Raw genomic sequence first — 27,393 nt, 5'->3', positions numbered from 1 at the left:
AGCATAATAGGACCTTACCTCTCCATAGTCTTTTAGTCCAAGATTTGCTTTTCCCTTGTGAACATAAGCTTTAACACATTTTTCGTTGCACTGCATTAACAAGAACCATAAATCAGTTAGTTTGTGTACACATGCATGTCTATCAATGATAATAAGACTTTTTGTAACATGAAGGTTTACATTTATTAAAGATTATGTGCAAATATGACATTCAAACATTCACACTGGCGTTCGCTTTTGGAGCTCCAAACGTGTACCCCCCTGTGAGGTTGTATCTTCCAATATGTGTTTCTCATACATCAATCCATGTGATATTAGTCTCCTGTTTTTTTAACCACTCTCTTTGACATTCGACGTCTCCAGCAGTGATTTCTGGTATGGCCACTTTTTCTTCTCGTCTGCCTCATAGATTCAGATGATGCATGAGCTCCCTCTGGCATTAACCACAGGCAGACGTTAAATTCCCTTGAGAATGATGTAGAAAGCTGGGGTCCCTTTGGCTTTGAATTGCTGATTGACTTAAGGTTTACCCCGTTGAGTATTGGACTGGCGGCATAATTCTGTGTAAAAAAAACTTTCTCCAGTGTTTTCACAGAGCGTGTTCAAACATTGGAGGCGCTCTTCCTTGACATTTGCGCCCTGTGCCTATGAAATGTGTATAGGTCCGTAAGGTCATACTGAATACACCTTTTTAAAACATATACAAGTCAGTAGGCTAGTCAAGACATTAAAAGTCAAGCTACAATGATAGTTCTTCCTTCCCTCACTTCACAGACAAAGAGGCAATTATCTCTGAGTTAGAGCTCAAAATGCTTGAAAACCTCTTTACTGATACGACATTGATGTCCTATGGTCAAAGAAAACATCATCATACGGTGTGTTCCAGGCCCATCTGCTTTATCAGTCTGGTACTTAAGTAAAAAACGAACAATTCGTTGCTCTAGCAGGCGGGTTTGCAGTTAACTGCAGAATAATACCTTCTACCTTGAGCATGAAGTATCCAGGAATAAAATGGAGAATGTGTTTAAAGATGTCTTTTTCATATTCTGCACCACTTCATATTCAAAGCCTAATTAACCAAGACCGTCTCAATAGGCCCAGAGGCGGACGCTGAAACTGATCTAAAATGAAAACATTCAACCAAAATGCCAATGGAACCTTGTCCTGCTACTTGCCTGAAGCAATTTGTTCCAAAATCTGAAGCTGACCTCATAATCGTAATTACCATCTCCTTCTTTTCCAGGCTCCATGAACACTCTTCATCACCATCCTTCAGAAGAAACAGTCAGTCGACCAATGCTGAGGTCCAACAACTGACTGATTTCTAACCTTCCATATTCCAGCAAGGTCACGGAAAGGGAAGTAAAGAGACATATGGAAGAATACATGGATGTAAACCACATTTTGCTCCTTTTGAATAAAAACAAGGAATCAGCTCTTCTGCTTTTGGACCTTTCAGCAGCCTAGGCTTTGTGGACAATGACATACTACTGCACAGGTTCCTGGAAAGGGCTGTTTCATCAGGACCTGCCAAGTAGTAAATGCTTGATAGCCCTCAACCTAGTCGATTTATGGAGAGATAAATACCTTGTCTGGTGTGATTACACTTGCATCTCAGAAAGATACAAATCAGCGGCAAAACTAGATTATATGTATCTATCTAGATATGTGTATTTCGTCAACAAATATGTATAATTACTAATTTACAATAACAAAATATATACATATTCTTTAAGTCTGTTTAGTAAATGTATATTTTACTCACTCACGGTTAAATGTATATGTGCGTGTATGTATATATGTGTGCATACATGTGTATATAAGTATGTATGTGTGTGTGTGAATAGACATATATATATATGTATATATATATATATATATATAGGTATATTATTCTATGCTTAACATATTCATAGGTCATTGCATAGTTACTAGATATGCTGTTAGATTAGATACTTATGAATCTCTGTTTTCATTTTTTCTATCACAATGAGCAAATGTTATCTTAACTATCTACAAGCACTGCGCTATTGAAATATTGGTGACAGATAAAATAATAGTAGAAAAGTACATAATAAATTAACTTCAAATATTGCAAATCTTGAAATTCGATGTTTTTACAATACAACTTTAAATCTCAAAATATTATATCCATTATTATATTCCTTACACATATATTCCCTTACTAGGTGTTTATGAATCTATTTATGTATTACTTAAAATCCTGGTGTACAAGATTTTTAAAAAGTACTCTCTCATAAGCTTTACTCTGTCTCCCCATCACCCTAAACCTCTATCAATCTATCCTCCATCCCAAAACCATTTTACTACTATAATCTCCATAATAACCCTACCCAAGCTCTCCCCTCCTCCACCGCTCCTGGCTCACTCCAAACCTCAGTTTAATACTATGATCTCCCAAACAATCCTACTAAATTCTCCCTCATTTATCTCACCTTTGATTCATCCAAAACCCCTTCATCTTCTATGATCTCCCTAACCCCTTTCTACAGACACTTCCCTCCTCCATCTCTCCTTTACTCATCTCAAGCCTCATCCTAGTACTACAAACCCCCAATTAACACTTCAGGATTCTTCCCTACCCTATCCCTCCTTTACTCTATTCAGTCCAACTGACAAACTCACATATCCTCTGCTCAAATTAACCCATACTATTACTAATACTGTACTCATATTTTACCATACTAATCCACCACTAATCCTTCTAGGTTCCAGAGTAGCGTGCTACTTGCCGAAAAGCGATCCGATACCTCGTCAGGGGTAGCAAGCGCTATATAAACACAATTACATTAAATGGCTTCTCCGACCACTTATTAGTCTAAATCTCTGTTACAGGGATAGAACCTGATAGGTCATCTGGCAGATGGTCCTTCAGTAAGGTTGAATTAGAAGATAAGGTTTGGTCTAATGAGATTGAAAATGAAATTGTTAACTATTTTAAATATAATGTCAGTGTAAAAACTGTCTGAGATGCTTTCCACCTGCATACCTTCCCAGAAATGTACAGAAAAAAAGTGTCTTGCAGAAAAGAGAACAGGGTTAGAACATAGATTGAAGGTGGCCAGCAAAAGATTTCTATGACACAAAACCCATATTAATACACAGGAGCTTAGGAAAGTGAAACAGTCAATGCAAGAATTCTACTATGAGCAAGGCTATACTTATAACAGTGCCTATCTACAAAAGACCTACGAAGACAGTGTACAAATGGGGAGATTTTTAGCTTGGCAGGCCTAGGACGGGAGGGTGCGGAATATTATCATGTCACTTTATGAGGAAGAAACGAAGATGCAGATTTTCAATCCTAAAAAGATTGAAGACAAATTTCAAATTTCAGAAACACTATGAGCAGGTGTAGAGTATGGAGCAGGGGGTAACGCTGAACAGCTTATTCTCTTTTTGAGAAGAGTTCCAATCCCTAAGCTATGGCAAAGACAAGCACAGGCACTGGTGACGGTGTTTACTTTTGATGAAGTCGATGAAGTCATGAAATCTTTAGCCAATGGGTTGACCCGTGGGGAGGAAGATATACCTGTCGAATTTAATAAGAAGTTCCTACCCATTTTAAACCTTGAAATACTGAAGCTCGCCAATCACATTTTAAACAGAGGTAAAACCCCACCATCATTTAACACCGAAATTCTAGTCAGTTATCTGAAAAAAGACAAGAACCCGGAGAACAGCTATTCATATGGACCAATCAGTCTCTTAAATTCTGATTACAAAATACTGATGAAACTATTTGCTAATCCAACGAACAAAATAATCAGAATGCTCATTAATCGGGATCAGTGTGGTCTTAATTTTGTCAGGCAAATGTCCACTAACACTAATTTCTTGGTTAAGGCTTTAGATTTCCTTAAACAAATGTGGTCCCTGCCCTAGTTTTACTGTTAGACGCCGAGAAGGCTTTTGATTTGGTTAGCTGGGACAGTCTTTTTGTTATACTCAAGAAGTTTGGTTTCCCTATAAACTTTATTCAGGTTATACCTATAATATATAAGGGAGCAATGCTTGATTAATCATAAACTAAATTAATATAGGTACGTGTAAGGTAAACAGGGAAAGAAGTCAGGGATGCCCTCTCTCAGCTATACTATTTGCTATTTTTAAAGAAACACTTGCTATAGCTATAAGACAGGAGAATAGAATCTCCTGTAAGTGGAATGTCAAATATCAAGTTTTATGCTGATAATAAAGCTTTGTTTTTTAAACCTAGCCTAAATATCCAGCAAAAGGTCTTCAATATCTTTCAAGAATCCCCAACTATGGGTGGATATAAGAATAATAGATTAAAAATGAAATTCTTTTATGTAGTTGCACGATAGACACTTTGCCTGTAGAATTTCGTCTCCTCGTGAAATCCAAACCTAGGAGATAGCTGGGAATATAAACAACAAATGACACTAATAATCTATTTGTATTATAATATACACCTTTGACTGGAAAGATCAGATCACTTTTTTCAAGATGGACACATTTGCCTATATCCTTAATGCAGTGAATCGCACTGATTTGTATATAACGTGCTACTGCTGTTTAACTTTCTATTCACCGCTCTCCCCTACACCCTCCAGCTACATTTTTATGAAGAAATAGTGTTATTGTTTTGAACTTTTATTTGAGCCAATAAAACACTACAGATAGTGTTCAGGACTTTATATGGACCAAGCATAGGGGCTTGCTTTTGCCTGATCTTTAAGAGTACTACTTAGTCAGCTTTGCACATTATTTCTTTAGATTTATTTAAACTGCCAAGGTCACTGACAATTTCTTTCTAAACATAATCCGACAGGTTTACAAGATAAATGACTTCCTATGCCTGATCAAATCACCCAAAAAGTTCTGATATAAATTGTTGCAATGGCTCTTAAAATGTAAAGGACAAATGTTTAAATATTATGACATACCAGTCATTAGTGGCTCAACTCCCTTAATGGATATCTTTAAAGGGCTGCATTTCTTTTTGTATAGGAAAAGTGCTATCCGATGTGAGAGCAATGGTTATCGCAGCATCAGTGATTTTTTAAATTCTGATACATGGAAAGGGTGGACTGATAATGAACCCAGTATTAAATACTTGGAAATTCCCATCCAATGGTCTTTTATTCACATAAGGCGCTTTTGAAAAGAATTAGACCCTAGAAGAATAAAGGTGAGTCTCAATTCAGTGGAAGAACTGACTGAATGAAGCACAAGCAGACCTTCTAGGTTTGGATAGCCATGTTTCGAAAATATAAGGAAGTCGATGTGTTTAGTAAAGCGAGACAGAAAGGGCCGTCGAAGAGCGATTGCAGATCTCGGGAAGACTTGAAATAAGATCAATCTGTATAATGTTTTCCTTGTTAAAGGGGGCGAAACTCCGCCGTGTGTAATTCTATGTCAAATGAATTACAAATTGGGTCTCTAGTTGGCAGAGGTATGCACCTTGTGAGATACACAACCTAAATTAACTTATGCTCACTCTCAGGTAGCTTGGCACAGAGCAAGAAGGCTTAACTTAACAGGGCAATGAGTATAAACACTTCAAACAGTAAAACAATGAAAACACCACAAAAGGACTACGCATTCGGTTAGAAAAATAGAGAATATTTATTGGAGTAAAACAAGATCAAAACGACAAAAGACCAAATAGTAGATCCTGACATATACATTTTTTAAGATTTCGGTGAAAATAGCCCATAAAAACGCAAAGCAACAACTGTGTTTATCTGGTCGCGCTGGACCGGGACAAAGTCAAGAGTTCAGGCCGACTGCAATAGAGCACGGGCAAGATACAGGAACCCACTTAGGCCCATTGAACACAGTACTTTAAATCTTGGTGCGCGGTCTGTGCAGCGTTGCACTGTGGGGAAATTATTTTAAAGACTCTAGTGACAATATGGTAGCGTTATTTTTATGCTTTACTCTCCTTGTCACAATTTTAATCCTGTCATGCTTCATCGTTCTGGTTATTGCAATTCATGCTTTATTATCTAAGATGCATTAAAACCTTATTGAAACATACTGCCTCTGATTGTCCTTGTATATGTGAGACTAATGTAAATGAAAGAAACGGATGCGACCTGAGTGACCACGATTTCCCTGAGGAATCAATTGTGTCATGTGCTCGGCTGCTCGATCATCCCTGCTCTTGGGTGGAGATGAGGCACTGCTAGTTAGCAGGAGCAAAACCCTGATTACGCCGACAGGTGCCACCTGTAGTGGGTTAGACTCAGTCCCCCACAGTACAGGTGATTCTGCCGTTCAAATCCAGCAGTCTCTTCAGAATAATGAGAGCCTACGTGACAGCAGAGTCCAGGTGGATGAGTAGTTGGCTGGAAGTCTTTTGTGTCCCTGAGACTTCAGAAAAAAGAAGGCCAGTCAGCTGGCCCTTGGACTCACTCTGGGTTGCAGAGATGTAGGTCCAGTCATTCTCATTCCCAGACAAGAGGGCAGCAGGCACAGGTCAGCACAGCAAAGCAGGAGCCCAGCATAGTAGAAGCCCTTTCAACAGCACAGAAGTCCTTCTTTCTGGCAGAGTATCCATAGGTCCAGATGTGTACTGAAGTGGTGGTGTCTAAGGTCCAGTATTTATGGTTCTGTAAGGTGGGAGAAGCTTCTAGAGATATGTCTTTGAAGTGTACAGATACCCTGCCTCCTCAGTCCAGGCTCCAAGGTGGCTGGAGTGACAATGTATAGTAGTTAAACCCTATTGTGGGTGGACAGAACAAGCCTATTCAGATGTAATGAGGCAGTGCTAAGCTCCGCTCCCTCCATCAAGCCAATTAATGGCCCTTTAAGGTCCATCAAGACACCTAATTCCCCATTGAGTGTGGCTGTCTAGAGTGTATGCAGAAGGCCCAGCTGTCATCCCACTCCAGACATGTATAGGATACAGGATGCAGGCACACAGGGAAGGAGGAAAATGCCAACTTTCTAAAAGTGGCATTTCAGAATTGTAATAATAAATCCAACTTTGCCTTTAAAGAGGATTTATCATTACAGTTCCATAGGTACTAAACATGACTGTCCTACTCCTAAATCAGGAATTACACATATTAAATGTATTAAGGAACCCAGATTGCTGTCCTATGAGAGAGGTAGGCCTGATAGTAGTGAAAACGAATTTGAGAATTTTTCACTACCAGGACATTTAAAACTAAAAAGTATAAGTCCTATCTCTTACTTACACCGCACCCTGCCCTATGAGCTACCCATGGCCTACCTTAGGGGTGTCTTATGTGTAATAAAAGGGGAGCTTAATGCTTGGAAAGGATTTTAAAAGCTTGGTCGGCATGGCAGTGAAACTGCACATACATGCTCTACAGTGGCAGGCCTGAAACATGTTTAAAGGGCTACTTAAGTGGGTGGTACAATCAGTGCTGCAGGCCCACTAGCAGTGTTTAATTTACAGGCCCTTCGCACATATAGTGCATTTTACTGTAGACTTATAAGTAACTCATATATGCCAATTGTGGATAAGCCAATGTTACCACGTGTTGGGGAAAGAGCAGAGCACTTTAGCACTGGTGAGCAAGGCAAAGTACCCAGAGTCCTAAAGCCAACAAAAGCACATCAGCAAAAAGTGGAGGGAAAAAGGCAAAACAGTTTGGGGGCAACCATGCAGAAAGGGCTATTTTTAACAGCGGTTATATAGAACACTGGCTTTTTAAAATAAAACGAATCCTCCGATACAGACAAAATATTTTAGGCTCGATGGAGGGTGAGGGTAATTGGGTGCATATTATTGGGAACTGTCCAAATATCATAGGGTATTGGGCCTCTATACAGGACTACTGTCTATGCACAGTAAACATCATTTTTTCTAATCATCCACAGGTAATACTATTGGGTTACTCATCGGACTATAGCATGAAGTCAGAGTATAAGAAATATCTTTTCTGGATCACTCTCATTTCAAGGTCCAAAATCTTTAAAAAATGGAAGACTGAAGTAGTTCCGTCTTTCGGACACTTGCTGTCCAAAATGATGAAAATAAAGGGATTAAAACGCTTCTATGCACTGGGGGATCCACGCAAGTCAAACCTACCTGGACTCCCTTGTATGTCTAGTTTTCAGAAATGTCTGGGTTTGGTAAGTTTCCATATATGGCTGCAGAGCCCAGGAAAAACAAGTAGTTTTGTATTTGATAATTTCGATGTGTCCAGATAATGTTTTGGGGCAGTTCCTTTAGCGAGCACTAGGCCTAACCACACAAGAGAGGTACCATTTTTATCGGGAGACTTGGGGAAATGCTGGGTGGAAGAAAATTTGTTTCTCCTCTCAGATTCCAGAACTTTCTGTCACTGAAATGAGAGAAAAAAGTGTTTTTTGGCCAAATGTTCAGGTTTGCAAAGGATTCTGGGTAACAGAACCTGGTCAGAGCCCCACAAGTCACCCTAACTTAGATTCCCCTAGGTGTCTAGTTTTCACAAAACGCGCAGGTTTGCTAGATCTCCCTAGATGCTGGCTGAGCTAGAGGCTAAAATCCACAGCTTGGCACCTTGCAAAAAACAGCTCTGTTTTCTTTGGGAAAATGTGATGTGTCCAGATTGTGTTTTGGGGCATTTCCTTTCGCGAGCACTAGGCCTACCCACACAAGTGAGGTACCATTTTTATCAGGAGACTTGGGGGAACGCTAGGTGGAAGGAAATTTGTGGCTCCTCTCAGTTTCCAAAACTTTCTGTCACCGAAATGAGGGGAAAACATGTTTTTTGGCCACATTTTGAGGTTTGCAAAGGATTCTGGGTAACAGAACCTGGTCAGAGCCCCACCATCTTGGATTCCTCTAGGTGTCTAGTTTTCAAAAATGCGAAGGTTTGCTAGGTTTCCCTAGGTGCCGGCTGAGCTAGAGGCCAAAATCTGCAGCTAAGCACTTTGCAAAAAACATGTCAGATTTCAATGTAAAAATGTGATGTGTCCATGTTGTGTTTCCTGTTGTGAGCATTAGGCCTACCCACACAAGTGAGGTACCATTTTTATCGGGAGACTTGGGGTAACACAGGATAGCAAAACAAGTGTTATTGACCCCTGTCTGTCTCTACATTCTTTCCTTCCAAATGTAAGACGGTGAGTAAAAAAAGACGTCTATTTGGGAAATGCCCTGTAATTCACATGCTACTATGGGCACCCCGGAATTCAGAGATGTGCAAATAACCACTGCTTCTCATCACCTTATCTTGTGCCCATTTTGGAAATACAAAGGTTTTCTTGATACCTATTTTTTACTTTTTATATTTCAACAAATGAATTGCTGTATAACCGGCATAGAATGAAAACCCATTGCAAGGTACAGCTCATTTATTGTCTCTGGGTACCTAAGTTCTTTATGAACCTACAAGCCCTATATAACCCCGCAACCAGAAGAGTACAGCAGACGTAACAGTATATTGCTTTCAAAAATCTGACATTGCAGGAAAAAGTTACACCTCTATTTTAATATTTTTTTTATTTCAGCTGTTATTTTCTGTAGGAAACACTTGTAGGATCTACACCAATTACCCCTTGCTGAATTCAGAATTTTGTCTACTTTCCAGACATGTTTAGCTGTTGGGGATCCAGCATTGGTTTAACACCCATTTCTGTCACTAACTGGAAGGAGCCTGAAAGCACAAAAAAATAGTAAAAATGCGGTATGTCCCAGTAAAATTGCAAAATTGTGTTGTAAAATTGGGTTTTCTGATTCACGTCTGCCTGTTCCTGAAAGCTGGGATGATGGTGACTTTAGCACCGCAAACCCTTTGTTGATGGCACAAGCCTTCTTCTGCCGCCCTTTTTTCCAATTTTTTTAAATTTTTTTAAACAAGACTTTCACTGTATTTTGGCTAATTTCTTGGTCTCCTTCAGGGGAACCCACAAAGTCTGGGTACCTCTAGAATCCCTAGGATGTAGGGGAAAAAGGACGCAAATTTGGCATGGGTAGCTTATGTGGACAAAACGTTATGACGGGCTAGGCACGAACTGCCCCAAATAGCCAAAAAAAGGCTCGGCACCGGAGGGGGAAAAGGTCTGGCAGCAAAGGGGTTAAAGCCCTTTTTGTAAACAATAGGGTCGTGCAAGCTACAGTGCAGGCAGCACATGCGATGTCAGAGGCTCAACCTAAAATGTAAAGAACGTGGAAGCCATACTGGATTCTGACCTCCTCTAACTTGCCCAAAACAATGTGGTGATCAGGGGCAAATATGTACAGCTTTCCACAGTCATGAAACTCCTGCTCTACTTCAAAATGACCACCAGAGGGAACTTAAGGAAACTCAACAAACACATCAAAAGGATACAAAGGCTTTAAAACCAGGCAAGTAGCGTGCGCCGTCACTTAAGCAATTCTAGCCATGGTAATAAGCCGTTTCTACTTAAGGATTTAGTTAAATCTGCAAACCCTAGTACATAAGAACGAAAGCTTTTGTTAAAAAAATTGTATTGTTAATGAAATTAAGGAAGGTACCTGTTGTACATTATACAGGAAGAGGGCATTAAAGGAGAGATCAACTCAAACGGATTTTGATGTTGATAAAAGGTATGTTTGGGACAAAATCACCAAAATGCCTATGAGGAGAACAGAACACGGAAACATTCCAATTGCATCCGTTTTACCAACTGCGCTAGGTTATGCAGAAGAATGACGCTGATGCTGATGCGAATCGGACACCTACAGCTCTCTAGTAATGATGAGCCACATTCATGGCCTTCCGCGGAAGAATAAAATGTGACTGCAGCTGTAGAGCTCCTGAAGAGCCCACTTTTCACTTCTCAGTCTGGTATTTTTAAACGAACATAGGAAATGTCGTTGAAGTCTTTAGATTGAGAGTAAAATACCTATTGAATTTGCAGGCTCCTTATATTTATTTACTTTCGATAGCCTGCGAGTCCCAGTCTATGGGGAATTATAATAAATATTGCTTGACAAAAATACACACTCTATTAATACCGCCTTAGTATAATTCTGTTTCTTTTTATGATTAACGTATTATTATCGTTTGTCGAGCTAGTTAAATATTGTTGTTTTAAATTCTGTGTAATGTTTATGTGGACAAATGGTTTTATACTTAAAAATGTATTAAACTTTTTACTACTTTACTCAGTGATGTAGACAGGGCATTATTGATGAAATGCTGCACTGGTGCTTCCAGGGCAGATACAATCAAACATTTTGGTAAGCTGTATCTCATGAAAGACTAAAGTAGTTTTTGCTCAAGAAATTGCTTTATTTTCTAAAGCACGGGTGTCTATTTTGCCTCAATTCAAGTGTAATCCCAGTTTAATAATAACGCCACTGTAAGTGCTACAAGAAATGCCTTTAATTGCACATATCATGCATCATTTGTTTCTTCTTCCAGAGTAATTCAGGCAATCTTACCACATGATTTCCTCATGTACTGCCACAGAATTCCAACAGCCTAGCTAAGATAGTACCCATCGAGGGCAGACCCTTAGAAAAAAACTCACCTACTTAGGGTGAACCCACACCGCAATATCTAATCAAATGCTTAGATACAGACATTATCCTCAGCAATCCAATATCTGCCTTTGAAGCCTTAATGGGAGCAAATTGCTGTACCTCGAACTGAGTGACCTCTCTTTCGTCTACTGCCACGGAGGTAACTCAAAATGGATTAACGAGATGTGCACAGCAATCAGAAATAAGTAAATAAGACATTCCAGCAAATAGGTTCATATCACTGTCCCACCAAGCAAACCCTGCCCTCTCAACCCTTATGCAGGAGTCTTTCTCAGAAGGAATTAAACCTGGCTTACTGTTTACTTTCCTAGAATCAGATTTGTGCATGTAGCAGCCACAGAAATTCTGAATTTCTTGGGCTTATGATGTTCTCTGATAAACCATCAAAGCAATAAACAGAGCTTGGTGTACCTGAATTAACACAATTGGCAAACCTAAGGTATTTTGTGTGGACACAAATACATCTGTAATATCTTAGAAAGACTTCATACAAAATCCCATAATAGCTTATTTATGAGTGCTTGCTGCTGCAGTTCTGTAAATTGCAGACGTAACTATCAGTTAACTAAATTGTGTTATGTTAGACCTGGCATCTTTGGCGTGGTGTCCCTTAACTTTTTGCCTCTACTTCCCAGGTTGCTGCTGTGTGCTAGACTCTATTTTTGCTGTTTTTGTTACTCTGGGCACTTTACCACTGCTGACCAGTGCTAAAGTGCAAGTGCTCCCTATGTGAAATTGTATGCGTAATTGGCTTCTCAATAACTGTCATATATGATTTACTAGTAAGCCCCTAGTAAAGTACACCAGAGGTGCCCAGGGCCGGTAAATCAAATGCAACTAGTGGGTCTCGGCACTGATTGTACCACGCACATGTTTAGCCCTGTAAACATGGCTCAGACCTGCCACTCAAGTATCTGTGACCAGTTTTAAACTGCCAATTCGACTTGGCAAGTTTACCCACTTGCCAGGCCCAAACCTTCCCTTTTTATACATGTAAGGCATCCCTAAGGTAGGCCCTAGGTAGCCCCATGCGCAGGGTGCAGTGTTTGTTAAGGGTGGGACATGTACTTGTGTGTTTTTACTTGTCCTAACAGTGAAATACTGCCAAAGTAGTTTTTCACTGTTGCAAGGCCTATCTCTCTCATGAGGACTGTCTTTAAATATCCTTAAAGTGCAGTTTTCCTTTGACAGCAGATAGAAATATGAAGTCTGGGGTCTCTGAACTCACAATCTAAAAATACATTTTTTTAGTGAAGGTGTTTTTTTGATTTTTTGTTTGAAAATGCCACTTTTAGAAAGTGGGCATTTTCTTGCTTAAACCATTCTGTGACTCTGCCTGTTTGAGGATTCCTTGTCTAGGTCACACTGACAGTTGGGCCGTTTGTGCATCTCCACCAGATAGTGACACAAAGGGTGCTGGGGTGTAACCTTCATATTCTGATGGGTCATCTGGGCTGGAGTGGAGGGAGGAGTGGTCACTTACACCTGAAAGGGCAATGCCTGCCCTAACAGATTGCAGTCTCTAACCCCCTGGTGTGTGTCTGGAGCCAAGCCTGGGGAAGGCAGGATCCTGTAAACAACAGAGACTTTTCTTTGAAGTTGGGCAACTTCAAAGGCAGAAAGCGGTATAAGTATTGGACCCAAAACCCCAGACTTGAGATTACTTCAAAGATTCAAGAGGAATCACTGCAAGGAGAAGAGCTGCAGGAGAAGTGCTGCCCCTGCCTGTGACTGCTTTGTTGGGCTATCCTGCAGTTGCTGCTTCTGCCTGTGAAAGGGGACAAAGACTGGACTTTGTTGTGCATTCCTGCTTGAGGTATCTCCAAGAGCTTGGACTGAGCTTGCCTCCTATTTTTGAAGCCTCAGGGACAGCAAAGGCTTCACCAACCAGTCTCTGAGTCTGCATGCTGTGGCTCTAGTTTGCCAGAGGGTGCCATTTCAGTATTTGTGCCCCTGTAAGTGAATGTTTGGTGAAATCGTGTGAAACAATGCCGTGCGACATCTCTAAGGACGCCGCTGCACGAAGCCCGGGACGCCACCTACACCTGGATCCGTGGACCTCACTGAAGTGCGACGACCCCACCGTCGACATAGGCCCAACGTTGCTTCAGCCGCTGATGTCCGCACAAACTCGTGAATTGGTGTGTCACATTCCCTACGTTCATGACACCCGACTCTGTTGCAGGGCCTGTGACATGATCGCGACCCCGTGAGGTCGCTTTGCAGCATCATGACGTCGCCGGACTTCTACTTTGCCGGAGGTGCCAAGGGACAGACTCCTTGCAACCGATGCCGCCTCACCTCCACTTCTCTGCAGCAAGAACCCAACACCTCTTCATGATGCCTCTGCTCCTTCACCTCGTAGCACCGGAACTGACACCGCATCATCAGATCCAGTGACGACTCGCTCCCCGACTCCTTGCACCAGCCAGCTTTCCACACGTTTTGCTAAGGTACTGTTCTTGGGGGTCCGTGTGACTCCATAAACAGCGTCAGTGGTGTTGCATTGTGGGAAACTATTCCGTCACAACACCTCTTTAACATCAGATTGCAGCATTTGTGCCTCTAGGCACTATTTTTGTTGTTTTAATTGCTCAAGTCACATTTTTAATTGTGGATTTTTTTCATATTTGGTCTTGTTTTATTTAGATACATATTTAGTATTTTTCTAAACCTGTGTGGTGTCTATTTTGTAGATGTTCACCATATTACTGTGTGTGTTGGTACAAATACTTTACACATTGCCTCTGGGTTAAGCCTTTCTGCTCATGCCAGGCTACCAATGGGGTGAGCAGGGGATAACCGGGTGTGTTTCTCCTTTACCCTGACTAGAGTGAGGGCGCTTGCTTGGACAGGAGGCAATCTGACTGCCAGCCAAAGACCCCATTTCTAACATGTTAAATATATTGAATTTAGAAAGATGAAAAGTTGAAGCAGAGCTTGCTTACAGTTCAAAACAGCTACTGAAACCTCTGGTTGCGTTCAGATGTTAGTATCGGGTGCTTACTCATTGAGCCTTCCTACCTGTTATAATGGTTTAGCTTGTCCTAAAGGTTAGAAAGGCAACTGACGTTTTGCAGCAGAGAAACAAATATCCACAATTTCAGCAGATGCTGGTACTTTCTGGTAGGCCTATGGCTGGCAGCAGACAGACATTAAATCATCACAGGAACCAGCATTTCTAATCACACACATAGATCTACTGTTTATTTCAGGGGGGGCTTAATTATCTAAGTACGCAAAGGATTTGTAACACAGGGTCAGCAAGCCCCTTGAGGGAGTGCATCTTTTCAAAGTAATTCTTGAAATTTTCAAACCTTTATGGAAGGTTGTATAGTTTCCAGTACTTTCCATAGGTGCTGTAGAGCGTCTGACCTTAGTAAAAGCAAGAGTTTTCTTTTCTTCTTCAAACTGTCATACTTTAAGTCTTTTCCAGTACTTTCCTACCCGATGGTAATTAGTTTCTCTGAAGCATCCTTGATGATTGTGAGCTTTTCAGAACCTTCCACCAGAACTTCAAATTTTTTGACCCCTTCCTGAAGCCATGAGAACTGTTCCAGCCATTGCCATTAATTTATAATAAAAAATTAAGTATTTGGGCCCACCCTGTTCAAAGGAGGATACTGTCAACTGGCAGCTCACTTCCTCTTAATTCCCATTGGACAATGCACAACTACGTCACTAGAGGTCACAAATCCATCACGTGGCCTAACACAAAATTATGCGCCCTCCTAACATGCAGAATGTGGTGAGGGGGCCCTGTCCCTTCCATTGCTGTAGGTCTGGGTAGAATTTTGATTATGCTGGAGTAAGTTTGGTAATTCTGTGTTAACCTCTGACGCATAACTGCCAATAATTATGCTAATACCACAACTTGTGTAAATAAGAGTAACTTTGGGGGGAAAAAATCCTACCGCAAGAGCACACTTAGCCAGCGCGAGCAGCCACTTGCATTGACTATTCGCAATCTACAACATTTAGCACTAAATTGGGGGGAAATCCTACCCCAAAAGCACGTTTTGTGAGCATGGCTGCTTGCACTCTCTATTTTTTTTTTTTGCATTTAGCGCTATTTCTTAGCGCTATTCCTTGTGCCCATTTTGGACATGAAGGGCATTTTTGCGCTAAGAAATAGTGCCAAATGCAGGATTACTCTTCTTGTTTAATTCAAGTGTAATCTTCAGGAATTTTTAGATAATTCTGCATGATTACACTACACGCAATGACGTGAGTTATTCCCACCCCTAACTTTCTCACAGATATTCATAGGCTTTGGATTGAATGGCAGTCCTCTGTAGGGTTACCCACACCAACCCCTTGAATCGCGTAGGTTGCAAGGCCAGTGTGGAGCCTCTGCTATTACTTTGGGAAAGACTGTCACCAAGTTACTAATCTACACCCACTCAGATTAAGCATGATACTGTGTGGGAGGAGACGGTGTTGGGAGCATTTACTGCTTTAAGGAATGTGGTTTTCTTTTTTTCACACAATTCTTGCAGCAGAGACTTTTGACTAATTTGCATTTTTATGGCTTTCTGTCCTTCCCATCCATAAGGTTTTGTATCAGCTTCAAAACACATTAGAGCTGCTTTATAATATAATTAGGGACAATATCTATGCATTCATATGCCTCATAATGAACAAGGATAAGTTACCATATTATTTTGCTGGCTCCATTTCAAAACACATGCTTGACATTATTTTCGCATTAACAGTTATAGTCCTTTAAGTAGGAGAGGCTCTGAACCAGTGATTCTCTTGTTACTCAAAATACAATTGCAAATAGCTCAGTATGACGAAAAGATCCCCATTACTTGGTCTGTCAGTCTTCCGCTCCATCATCGTGAACCCTGCTCACTTGCAGGCTTGGCACGGTTGGGCAGGCCAGTAGTGGTACACACTATGGCCTTCAGTCAGTGAACAATGGTGTGCAGTCTCGTTCACAGTCCCAGTCCGTGTCCCTGACCATGGTGTAGGGCCCGCTGGCCCGCCGCACGGCCAGGATGGGAGTGGGCTGGGATGATACAGAGCTCCACTCCATTGCCTGGCAGGATGGCAGCTGGGCACATGCAATACTATTCAGGCTGGTAGTATACTGGTGCTGGTAGGGTGCCACTGTGCACGGCTGCACAGCCTGCTCTGAATCAGTAGAGTGCAAAACTGGGCATAGTGAAGGGGCGAACAAAACAGGTTTATCCGTCACAACACTCAGCATCTCAACTACTGACGCATTATTCTGGTAATATCTAACCACTGGGTCACAGTAACCCCAAACGATGTTGCAACATTCATATTCTGGGTCTGGGCAAAGACAAATTCGTGAGAGTGCCAGTTCGACAGGCGCTGGCGCACGTGCAAGTTGCAACCTCCGGCACAAATCAGGCACCGGGCCAGTCCCACATTTCTGACGTGTTCACAAAAGTAAACTTTAGCACTACTGCACAACTGCCGAGGGAATAAAAAAACTGATAAATCTTTTACAGTGAACAAATAGATCTACATCACAAAATCATTTCTGACAACTGGATATTTCTGGAGCACATCTATCTTTGCTGAAAGGTCTTTTGAAAATCTAAGCAAACTGCTCGCTTCATGGTTTCGCATATTCGTACAGTGTGATATCAGCTCTGCTTTGATTAATTGAAATTACCGACAAAAGGTTGTGGCGTCATGAGCAAATGGCGACAGCCCATAAGTCCATGCCCCCGTCAACATCAGTCAAGCTCACGTTAAACGACTATGCAGAAAAACAGTATGACAACAAATTAACGTCCAACTGATATATCATTTTTGGAAAGAATGGAACCCTTCGCCCTAGAAACAGAAGCACAGCCATTGATCTTGCTAAGAGGACAAGCGATGTGTTGCAGGTGGCGCCATGTCAACGTCAAATTATTTCTCTGCAGCGAGAGATCACTCTGGTGACAGTAATTTGGAATTACTCTGTGTTCCTCGTCAAGGCCTTTCAAGGTTATGCCTGCCTAAGGTTCCACTTATATCTCGTGGATACTGCCAGTGAATACACAGATGCAACCAGCGACAGAGGACTGCCTCAGTAGAAAGATATGCTTAAACTAAACCAAAAGTGGCACGTTATTTGCAAAGATTGATGATTAGTGAGGACTGGGATCGTGAGAAATGCCGCAAAAATGTGCTGTCCTCAGTACAGATGGAAACTTACAATGGGCAGCGCCGCACTGAAAGACAGATAGGTAGCTTCTAACCGCTGGTCCATCAGTAATAGCAAAAGGACCAACAGTACTTTAAGGGTGTATCAGTCATCCCTCTACAAGCTGCTAAGTGTATGGGTGCACCTGCCTGTGGAGTAATGGCTCTGAGCTTCCCTGGGACCCAATGCCCACTAGCAATAGACACCCTTCACGATCGTTCTTGCTGTGCACAACTTTCTAGGTTGTGCACTATGAAAGTGCTTCCTGACAGCCTGTTCGTCCCTGCAACACCACAACTAGGCCAGCGCAGGTGCAAAGGTCGTGCTGTGAACTTTAAGTATATTTTGCCAAAGGAACATACACATCAAATTGTATAAAATAAATGAAAACACCTATAGTCACTATAGGCTATATTAGATTAGATGGGATGAATCTTTCTGCAAAAATAAAGACACTGTGATGACTATGCCTACGCAAAAAAGAGACAACTTTAAATGCTACTGACGTGGTTGTGATGCACTTCTAGTCTACAACCTCCGTTACCGAACTAGAAGAACTGTATGCTGCAAATGTATTAAAAAAAAGTCACTTCGCAAAGGGTCTGCAGAAAATTAGCAAATAACAATGTAAATCTTGTCGAACCTCTGGAAGAAGAGGAAAGGACATTTGTATATGAGTTGAAATACTTTAGATCAGGCGTCTGCAACAAGTCAGTCGTGACGGAGATACCGGTAGCTCGCTGCCTCTCAGCTGAGTTTGGGAGTACACCGCTGCTTGTGCTGACACTGCATTTTAAAACTCTGTGCACCAGTCTCGTGAGGAAGGGAAGTGACAGGAGCTGCGCAGTCCGACTTCTTAAATAAACAATGCTGCTGCCTGGGAAGACGACTGACTATCTGTACGTTTCTCAGACAACAGCGCACCATTTAAAACTCCATGAACTTCTATTTCATTAAGCTCATTGTTAAAATATTTGGAGGGTTATTAGGTTACATCCAAAAACACAGTTTTCAAAGCTGCCTTTCTCTTTGCTGTGACTTTCTTTTTTCCTTTCTCTGCACTTTCTCTCTTTGTCTTCATTCCAGATTTTGTTGTCTATTCTTCCCCTCTTTTTTTCTCTCACCTTTTCCCCTCTCCTTTCTTCCTGTGCGTCCTCCTTCATTTCTTCCTTTCTCTTCTTTTCTTTACAACTTCCCTTCTTCCTTTCCTCCTTTAGTCTTTCTTTTCTCTCTTGTTGTAAGGATCATAATTTCCAGCATGGAGACTCCTTTGTTCATTTCAATTTGAAGGCGTGTTATTTAACATGTAAATGATGAATAGCTATTTCATCAAATGCACGTTTCTGGTATGTGCTTTTATTCCGTAAATGTTTAATGATTATGGGGGTCATTCTGACTTTGGCGGGCTCGGACGCCGCCCGCCAAAGTAACCCCGTCGAAAGACCGCGGGGGTCATTTCGACTTTCCCGCTGGGCCGGCGGGCGACCGCCAAAAGGGCGTCCGCCGGCCCAGCGGGAAAGACCCTGCAACAATGAAGCCGGCTCCGAATGGAGCCGGCGGAGTTGCAGGGGTGCGACGGGTGCAGTTGCACCCGTCACGATTTTCACTGTCTGCAAAGCAGACAGTGAAAATCTTTATGGGGCCCTGTTAGGGGGCCCCTGCACTGCCCATGCCAGTGGCATGGGCAGTGCAGGGGCCCCCAGGGGCCCTACGACACCCGTTCCCGCCATCCTGTTTCTGGCGGTGTAAACCGCCAGAAACAGATCCCCTTTTCTGACCGCGGCTTTACCGCCGCGGTCAGAATGGCCCTGGAAGCACCGCCAGCCTGTTGGCAGTGCTTCCGTGTCCCTCCACCCTGGCGGTCCATGACCGCCAGGGTTGGAATGAGGGCCTATGTCTGTTAAGCAAAACAATCAAAAACACAATCAGTGATAATTTAGTGACTATTTAGTTTAGAAATTATTCTAAGAATGTCATAAAGCTTACAACTGTTTCCCTCAATAATTCTATTACTTTACCTATTTTGATCACTTGCTTACAGGCTTCCTTCTTTCAGTTTTAGGTTTTTAACAAACAGAGGACATGTTCCACTTTTAGTTATAGTCTCCATTTTAGTTAGCCTGTTTACCTCTGACCCAGATACTGTATGTCATTCTGCTTTTATCGTTTCTTTTTGCTCTCCTGGATTCTTGATCTCCTTTAGATCTAGTTGTCAATTATCAGTTTAATGATCGTGTCCTTCGTTCTCTTCTTCGCACCCTCTTCATCTGTTTCATTTTCATTCTCCTGCATACTTACGGTCTCTCCTTCATCTCTTTCATTTCATTGCCTCCACATCACCTTTGGTCCTTCTCTTCTTTCCTCCTTCTCTTCTTTGCTGCTGCTCTCCTTTCTTCCTTCTCTTCTTTGTACTTCCTCCTCTTTATTCATTATTTTCTTTTTTCTTGCCATCGGGTCTTCTCATCTTTCCCCCCTCTTCATTAATTTTTGGGTCTTCCTTCCTTTCTCTCACTTTTCTCTTTCTTTATTCCTGTCTTCCTCTTTGCCTTTTTTTTTTTACTTTCTCTTCTTCCTTCCTTGAAGAACACTTATGTTACTATTAGGCAGTAGGTCAGGATGGCTTTATCTGATCAGTAGTACCTCTCACTGTTAAAACAAGCATTTACAATGCATCGGGTCTCGCGTTTGCTCATGTTAGAGCTGATCGCGTTGTAAACTCCTAACCCGACTTTTCACCTATCGGGCAAAAGTGCATTTATGTACATAACCCGAAAAAGTGAAATCAAGTACGCAAAGCGCTCGACTTCTGCCAAGCGAGATCAGGCTCGTAAATTAGAGAAAAAAAAAAAGTCCACGAGCCCCATGGAAAACAGCGAGCCTCGCATGTTTTCTGTACTTGGTCGCTGCGCTGGAGGAGGGCTAGCCACCGGAAAAGGCATGCCATATGCGTGCCTTCAACTAATGAAAGCAAGCAGATTTTATTAGGGAAGCCCACCAGCCAATAAAAAACACTGATGTGAAGTTGACAGGGCTCCGAGCCCTTTTATAAATACAAAAGAGTCTCCCTGCGAAACGCATGCGCAAGCGCATGCAACGCAGGCTCGACCCTAAAAAGGATGGAGACATCTTCTTTAGATGACATTGTTTTTTAATAGAAATTAAGAAACTATATTTTGGATTTGGATTTATCCTATACTTATATAAAATGTCTTATGTCATTTAAAAAACAAACATTTTGATGGCTCTATTCGTGCTTTCGCTCTTGGGCCAAGCTAGATGCCTGGCATTGCTCTGACTCATCTTTCCCAATACATTTTCTGAGATGCCCATATATAGATAACATGTGCAAAGGCAGCCACTTCTATAGTATAGAAGTGTCTCATGGACACAAAAACAGGAGCAAACATTCATTTTGCCCGAGGTACTTGTTTAAAACAGTTCCTTGTTTTCCAAAGGGATTACTGTAGTTATCATGGGAATTACATAGTTCCAATGCAATATAAAATAAGTATCAGTTGGTTTATAAACATCACTGCTTTCAAAATCAGATCCTTTATTAATTTCATTTGCATATAATGAACTGTTTCCTTTCTTTGGGTGAGCAAAGGAAAACATAAATAAATATCTCCAATTAGTACTGGCATGTTTCTCTTGGAAAACAGTTTGGCCCTGAGATGTTAAGGCTACAGGAGAAAAGAAAAACGCTCAGTGCAAATGTTCAAAAACTTACACTTGAAATTAGGTAAACTGAATAATTAAGAGCCACTATTTGAAAGTGATTCAACCTAGTAATAATCATCCAGTTTAACAAAACATCTTTGACTTAAAACTTCACATTGACAATGAATGATAGGCCAAGTAATTCTGAAAAGCAGTTAATACTTTGTTTTTTAATGAAAACAACCACATAATTCAATTTGAAATTACTCTGCAGCATAAAGTGGAAGTGCGACCCCATTCTTTGCAATTTGAAGCGTTTTGCAAGACTCATATTATTGGCACTGATGAATGAGTGTGACTTTTTCCAGAGGGGAAACAATTTGTTCAGTCTCGGTTATTCAGTGTGTGAGAGGGCCACTTTGCAACCAAGTAGCACATTTTCTAAGTCCTTATCTCATTACGCTGGAGCTTCCAACGGCAATGAAAACTAGCTTTCGATACTTCATCCTTCTTAGGTAAGTGTGAAACTTTGTTCATGTCTCCAGTGTTGCGTCATTCATCCTTTCATTTGTCTCAACGTGGCTGTAATATGATAGAACACGTTTTTTTAGAGCCGCCTTTCTCTATAACCATGTGGAAAAGATTTTGGGCAAGCTGATATGTTTCTTTATTGAACTACTCAATTTGCTTTAAAAATGGCAGCCAAGCCAAATGGCTTCTTGTATGATAAGCTCCTACTCCTCACAAACGAATAATACAGCATACTGAAATTTAACATCTCCTTTCCTGAACCAGAGGAAAATATGTACAATCAGGGCACTGCTTTTTAGAGCATGTTAAGCTCAAGTGTTTGCTGTTGTCTTTTGCATTTTCCTCACAGATTATTCTCAGTGAGTTTCAGACCACATCCTGTCACTTTGCTAGCAGCATAGAGTGGGAGAGGATGAAAACAAAAAGTGGAAGAAAATTAAAAAAGTAAACTAAAGAAGAAAAAAAAAACAGATCCAAAACATGCCAAATCTGACCAACAGAATTAAAAACGTACATAATAAGAACCTTAAAATATCTGTGAATAAATGATCGTAAGTGAACATGAGATAGTTGTGTCTGCAACGCAGAGTTTGAAAATCAGTGAATTAATAGAGCTCTTATTTTGTGAACAACAAGGATATAAACATCCTTCTCTATTTCTTTAAATCCAGTATCAATCTGCTAACAAGTTTAGACTGTGCATCCAAATTCATCAAATCACCCAAGACTGTGGTAATTGGCCCATGCTCCCTAAACATGAGCAGGTTCAAAGACAGACAGTCACAACAATAAGTTGCTGTCTCGCAAAAAAAGCAAATGGTCTGAGATGCATTTTTTGGATGAACACATGTAGCATACATATGTAGCAGACACCTGAAAAAAAATGTCATTAGAGAGCACTTACCCTAAGCGCCCACTCGCAATCTGTAATTGCCTCTTTGTACTTTTCCAACTTATTATGTGCCTGAAATTATAACAGAAATGTTTGATAGAAATTTATTTTTCAAAACGTAGTATTCTAGAGTTAGGATTTTATTGAGAAAATTAAAAAGAAAATGCATACCCCTTTTAATTTATTATCAAGTAAAGTTGCATAAAGAGCATTATGAAAATCTAGACTTTTTTTAGTGAAGCATTTCTAGAGGCTCTGCACACAAACTGTGGTGGGCGATTGCCACCTTGAATGTTATTGTAGTCCCTTGTAATTCTTTGTTCAATAACACTACAAGCATTCAAAGGATCCAAATCTCTAAATCCTTTGCCAATTTATTATGGCCTGGTACACAAAATGAGGCAGATTCAGATGCTATTTATGGTTCTGATCCATTTCACATCCCTTTGGTACACTCCGCTCTACATGAGTTTATTATTCTGCATGGCGCACTGTAGAGATTTGCCAAATGAATAATTACTGCTTAGTACTCAGGCAGTAATAGTGAGAAACACATTAAATATCTGTAACTACAGTTCTCCAGCATTGGCATCTTTCATTGACTGCATGCCTGAATAGTTCCCAGTCGTTGAGCTGGCAATTGCACTGAAACATTTTCATAGTGGAATTGTAAATTCTTTTAGAAACAACATGGAAATCCTGCTACTTTAGTAGCATATTCACCTCATGAGAAAAGCCTTGAACTTCAACTTCAGCCAATGAGTGATATTGGACTAACCTCCACTCCCCCAAGAGGCTTCCAAACTTTGCATTTATATTGTCAAGTTTTAAATGACATAAATAGAAAGTGCCTCTGATCAGAAAGGTGGGAGAGTGTCACATGAGGGCCTTTGAAAGATACAGATACTGGAGAACTGTAGTTACATGTCTTTAACTTGTGTCTCCACTAGCATTGATCTTTCATAGAGTCATGTGCTTGAATCAGAATAACAAACAGTATTCAAAATGCAATCCATGTACGTTACAAGCATATGGTACCGTGGCATTGTTAAATTGATTTTATATCTAAGTAAGTGAAGAAGCACAGTTTAATGGATGAGATGACGCAAAACCGCCAGGCCAGTATCTGATTCTCTGGAAGAGCCCACATCAGAGTGGATGTGTGGTAACTCTATAGATGTCCAGATGAGGAACTCTGGAATAAAGGGCTGCCGTGGATACTACTCCCCTTGTATAATGGACTGACACAGCAGACCAAATGGGGTGACTAGCTTTATTGTGATGAAGTACAGTAGCATCAGCAATCCATCTCACTGTTTACTCTTTTTTGATTTCAACAGATTTTTATTAAGTTTCATATAGGAAACAGTATACTTCGAGTAAGCAGTCGTACATTGGACAGCACACTCAGTGAAAAAGCTCCTAACACATATCATTTTGCACTGCATGTGAACAAATAAAAGGCACACAACTGTAAAAAAAAAAAAAAAAAACGTAAAGTTTAAAATATGGTATAATTATGGCATTTATTGAGTAAAGCAAGTGTATTCCACCGATAACTGTAATAGCGAGATCTCTTATCGAAAGTGAAGTCAAAAACAAAGAGAGAGATTCTCAGACAGGAACGAGAAGGGAGATAAAGGCTAGAAAGGGAAAGAAGTAAACTGTGGTTTGACTATTAAGTCTGTCGCGATCCTACATCTGTTATTTAGTGAATTCCAAGTGGAGCTATTCAAGTGCTCGCAATCGTAGGCTAGCAGCAGTGATCATACAGAGTATGCAAAAGAATGCTGATTATGGAGGGCTGTTCTCTTAAGAGTAGATACATTTTTTGATAGTGGCCAAAAGTCATGAAGAGCTTGTCCAATTGACAAAGGACTGGGTACATTTTAAGCATCTGCAGACATCCAAGGAATGCAGTGCTCGTTTTGAGCTTGCGTTTGGACCTGAAAGCAAGCTGGGTTAATTTAAATGACAGTCTGTAGACACTTTCAGGATGAATTATGAATTGGTATGGAGGAGTACAATGTGTTTACAGAAATGTAAGAATGGAGATTAGATCATGAAAAACTGAATTTCACTAACTCACCTAGGGGACATCAAGGCCAACAACAGCACAGTTCTACGTGATAGCCTGATGGAAGTGGAACATAGGTACCCTTGCCATGTAAGAGCCCCAACTCCTGCCATCTGCCAAAACTCAGTGTCAGCCACATTAATGGCACCAATAATCATGGCAGCTGAAGCCTTTTCTCCTAAAGATTGTCAAAGCTTCTTTTGCTATAGCGAGAAAGTTGGCGATTGTACTGGCTGTCACAACAAGTTTGGAGACTCTCTTGCCAAAGATGTCCAATATTCTACATGCACTATCAGGCGGAGCTGTGCAAGGGGGAGACAGGTTCCTGGAAAAACGCTGTGAAACTTGCCTCAGCACAGAACCTGTCTTCATGTGTCCAATAAACCATTCAGGTACCTTATCAGAAGCACTGTTCTTTTTATCAAGTCAAGGTACCAAGACCGACAAGGAGGCTGGCTTCTTTGGATTTTCACTCCCTTCTTCCAAATGTGGGAAATGTTGATCTATTATGGGAAACGATTTGGCTGATTTTCTGGGTGCTTTCTGTCAACAATACAGAAAGCAATATGCCTCAGTGACTGTTACCTATACGTCAAATTCCTTCAATTCTGTATTAAGAAGTGAAAGCAGAATTATAATGCAGCGTGAGTCTACATGCGGTGGTATGGGTAGACCAGTTGCACATGCTATTTACTCAGCTCATTTGTGAGCTGCAGTCTGAGGATGCTCGGGGACCTCCCTTGTTGCTCTGCACAGTATTGTCCAAGCAATCTGTTATCACTTGTGGGCAATGACTTGGCTGCAGAGATGGAAGAGTCCCTGCGGTCTGTGGAGGTTACAGATGAGGCTGAACTGGTCTAGCAGTTCATGGTGGAGCTAACAAAGACTGAAATGACTGAAGAATCTGTGGTGGTGCGTGCCTATGATGGCCCTTTAGGGTGAGTAGGTGTTTGAAGAAAACAACTGTAGTAGTGTTGCACCGCTTTATGAAGGTCACCAATTACGATACAGGTATATATATATATGATTCCTTTTGGCATGATGCTCATTTCATGGAAAATAAACCTCAACAGGAAGCATTTGCAGATGTAAACAAAGCCGGTGCCCCAGTTGAAACTCCACTTCTGTAAGGTACTAATCATCCTAACTTCATGCACATTGCCATGGCAAAGCAAGTGTGTTTCCTCTGCATTTCCACTGTGAATAGTTGTCAGTAAACTTTGAAGAAGGTGTTTGCGTCCTTCTATCTTAGAGTGCAAGTTGTCATGTAGTCAGTACAGAAGGTTGCTCAAGGGCACAATTATTAAGTAGAATATTTAATTTATTACACCCAAATGTATTTGTGATCTTGCAGATTGTTTTTAGGTTATTTTGATTGTACACCATGCATAATTTTTTCATTTTGCTGTTTTTTTGTACGAAAAATGTAAGTCAATTGCATGTTATGGTATTTAGACCTTTCAAAATGGTGGCTGCTTTCTAGAACACTGAGATAATGTATGTAGGGATTTGTCCCTTTTCACTGTTCATGTTATGTTCATTATTTACTTTGAGACTTTGCCCCACTCTTTGACCCGAGAGAAAGGTTACACCTGAAATGTGTCAGGAGCAGCCATTTTCTAATAAATACTTTGCAGCGACCAGGAGTGTCAGAGGGAATTCATTTGATGATGAGGAAGAGTGTGCAAAATATATTCTCTCAAAAACCAAAGGTTACAGGGACGTTATAGTTTGGTTCAGATTTTAAACATAAAAAACCATTGAAATTCAGCTGTTAGAATTATTTAAAGTAACTATACCTAGTGCTGTAATATAACTATAACTCGGGCCATTGCCATGCAGTTTTTCCATTAATAAGTTTACTGCAAATGTTACAGTGATATTATCAATGATGTCAAAGAAAATATTTATGGTTTTGTGCATGCAAAATCTGAAACTAACTATAATGCTCCTGTAACCTTTGGTTTTTTATTGAATTTCGAAGGTTTTTTAAATTTTATTTCAGAACTATAACGTCCATGTAACCTTTTGTTTTTTTCAGTGAATTTCTAGGGTTTTCTTAATGTTTAGTAAGATGCCCATCACAATGCATGGTAGGGCGCGGGGGTTGGATGCAGGGCTTGGCTCCCTAATTTGTTTATTTACTGCAGTATCCTCAGTAGAAAATGCTTTCAGTTTTCCACTTCGATTCCATCAAGATGGCATTCAGATATGCCACACATTTGGCATAAAATCAGAATGTTAGCACTCTAGTTGCTCATTAGAATACTGTAAGCTGCTGATCAACAGGGAGATAAGTGGCAGTCTGCTGCAGGTGTTGAAAGTGCATGTTTAATTCCGCATGTCAGAATGTTTGAATGAAATAGAAGAGAAATATATTTGAGAACATACTTAAAATGTGCTCATTTTTCTTTCTACAGTACTAACCATAAATGTTATGGCAAAATGATTCCCCCCCCCCCCCATTTTGTTCTTGTCTAAACTAAATTTTTTACTGGTTTTACCAGTTTGAGTCAATCAAGATGGCTTCAGCTGTCCCACACTTTTGTTATAAGTAAGACTGCTAGCGCTCTGGTTATTCTTCAGAACACGCTGGGAGGCTG

At 40.8% G+C, this 27,393-nt stretch overlaps 1 protein-coding gene across 7 annotated transcripts in view; it reads right to left on the bottom strand.

Annotated features, from left to right (window-relative positions):
- Positions 1-27,393, bottom strand: part of TTC12 (tetratricopeptide repeat domain 12) — a 282,909-nt gene that overhangs the window by 185,526 nt on the left and 69,990 nt on the right. For all 7 annotated transcript variants that reach the window (XM_069224366.1, XM_069224370.1, XM_069224367.1 and 4 more), the window contains 2 exons: positions 22,726-22,785; positions 19-90 (listed from right to left, as the gene is read on the bottom strand). In XM_069224366.1, the coding sequence (XP_069080467.1) occupies positions 19-90; positions 22,726-22,785 (132 nt within the window). The remainder of the gene's footprint in view (positions 1-18; positions 91-22,725; positions 22,786-27,393) is intronic.

Source organism: Pleurodeles waltl, chromosome 3_1, assembly GCF_031143425.1.
Source record: "Pleurodeles waltl isolate 20211129_DDA chromosome 3_1, aPleWal1.hap1.20221129, whole genome shotgun sequence".
Taxonomy (NCBI): Eukaryota; Metazoa; Chordata; class Amphibia; order Caudata; family Salamandridae; genus Pleurodeles; species Pleurodeles waltl.
This window is presented reverse-complemented; position numbering and strand designations above follow the sequence as displayed.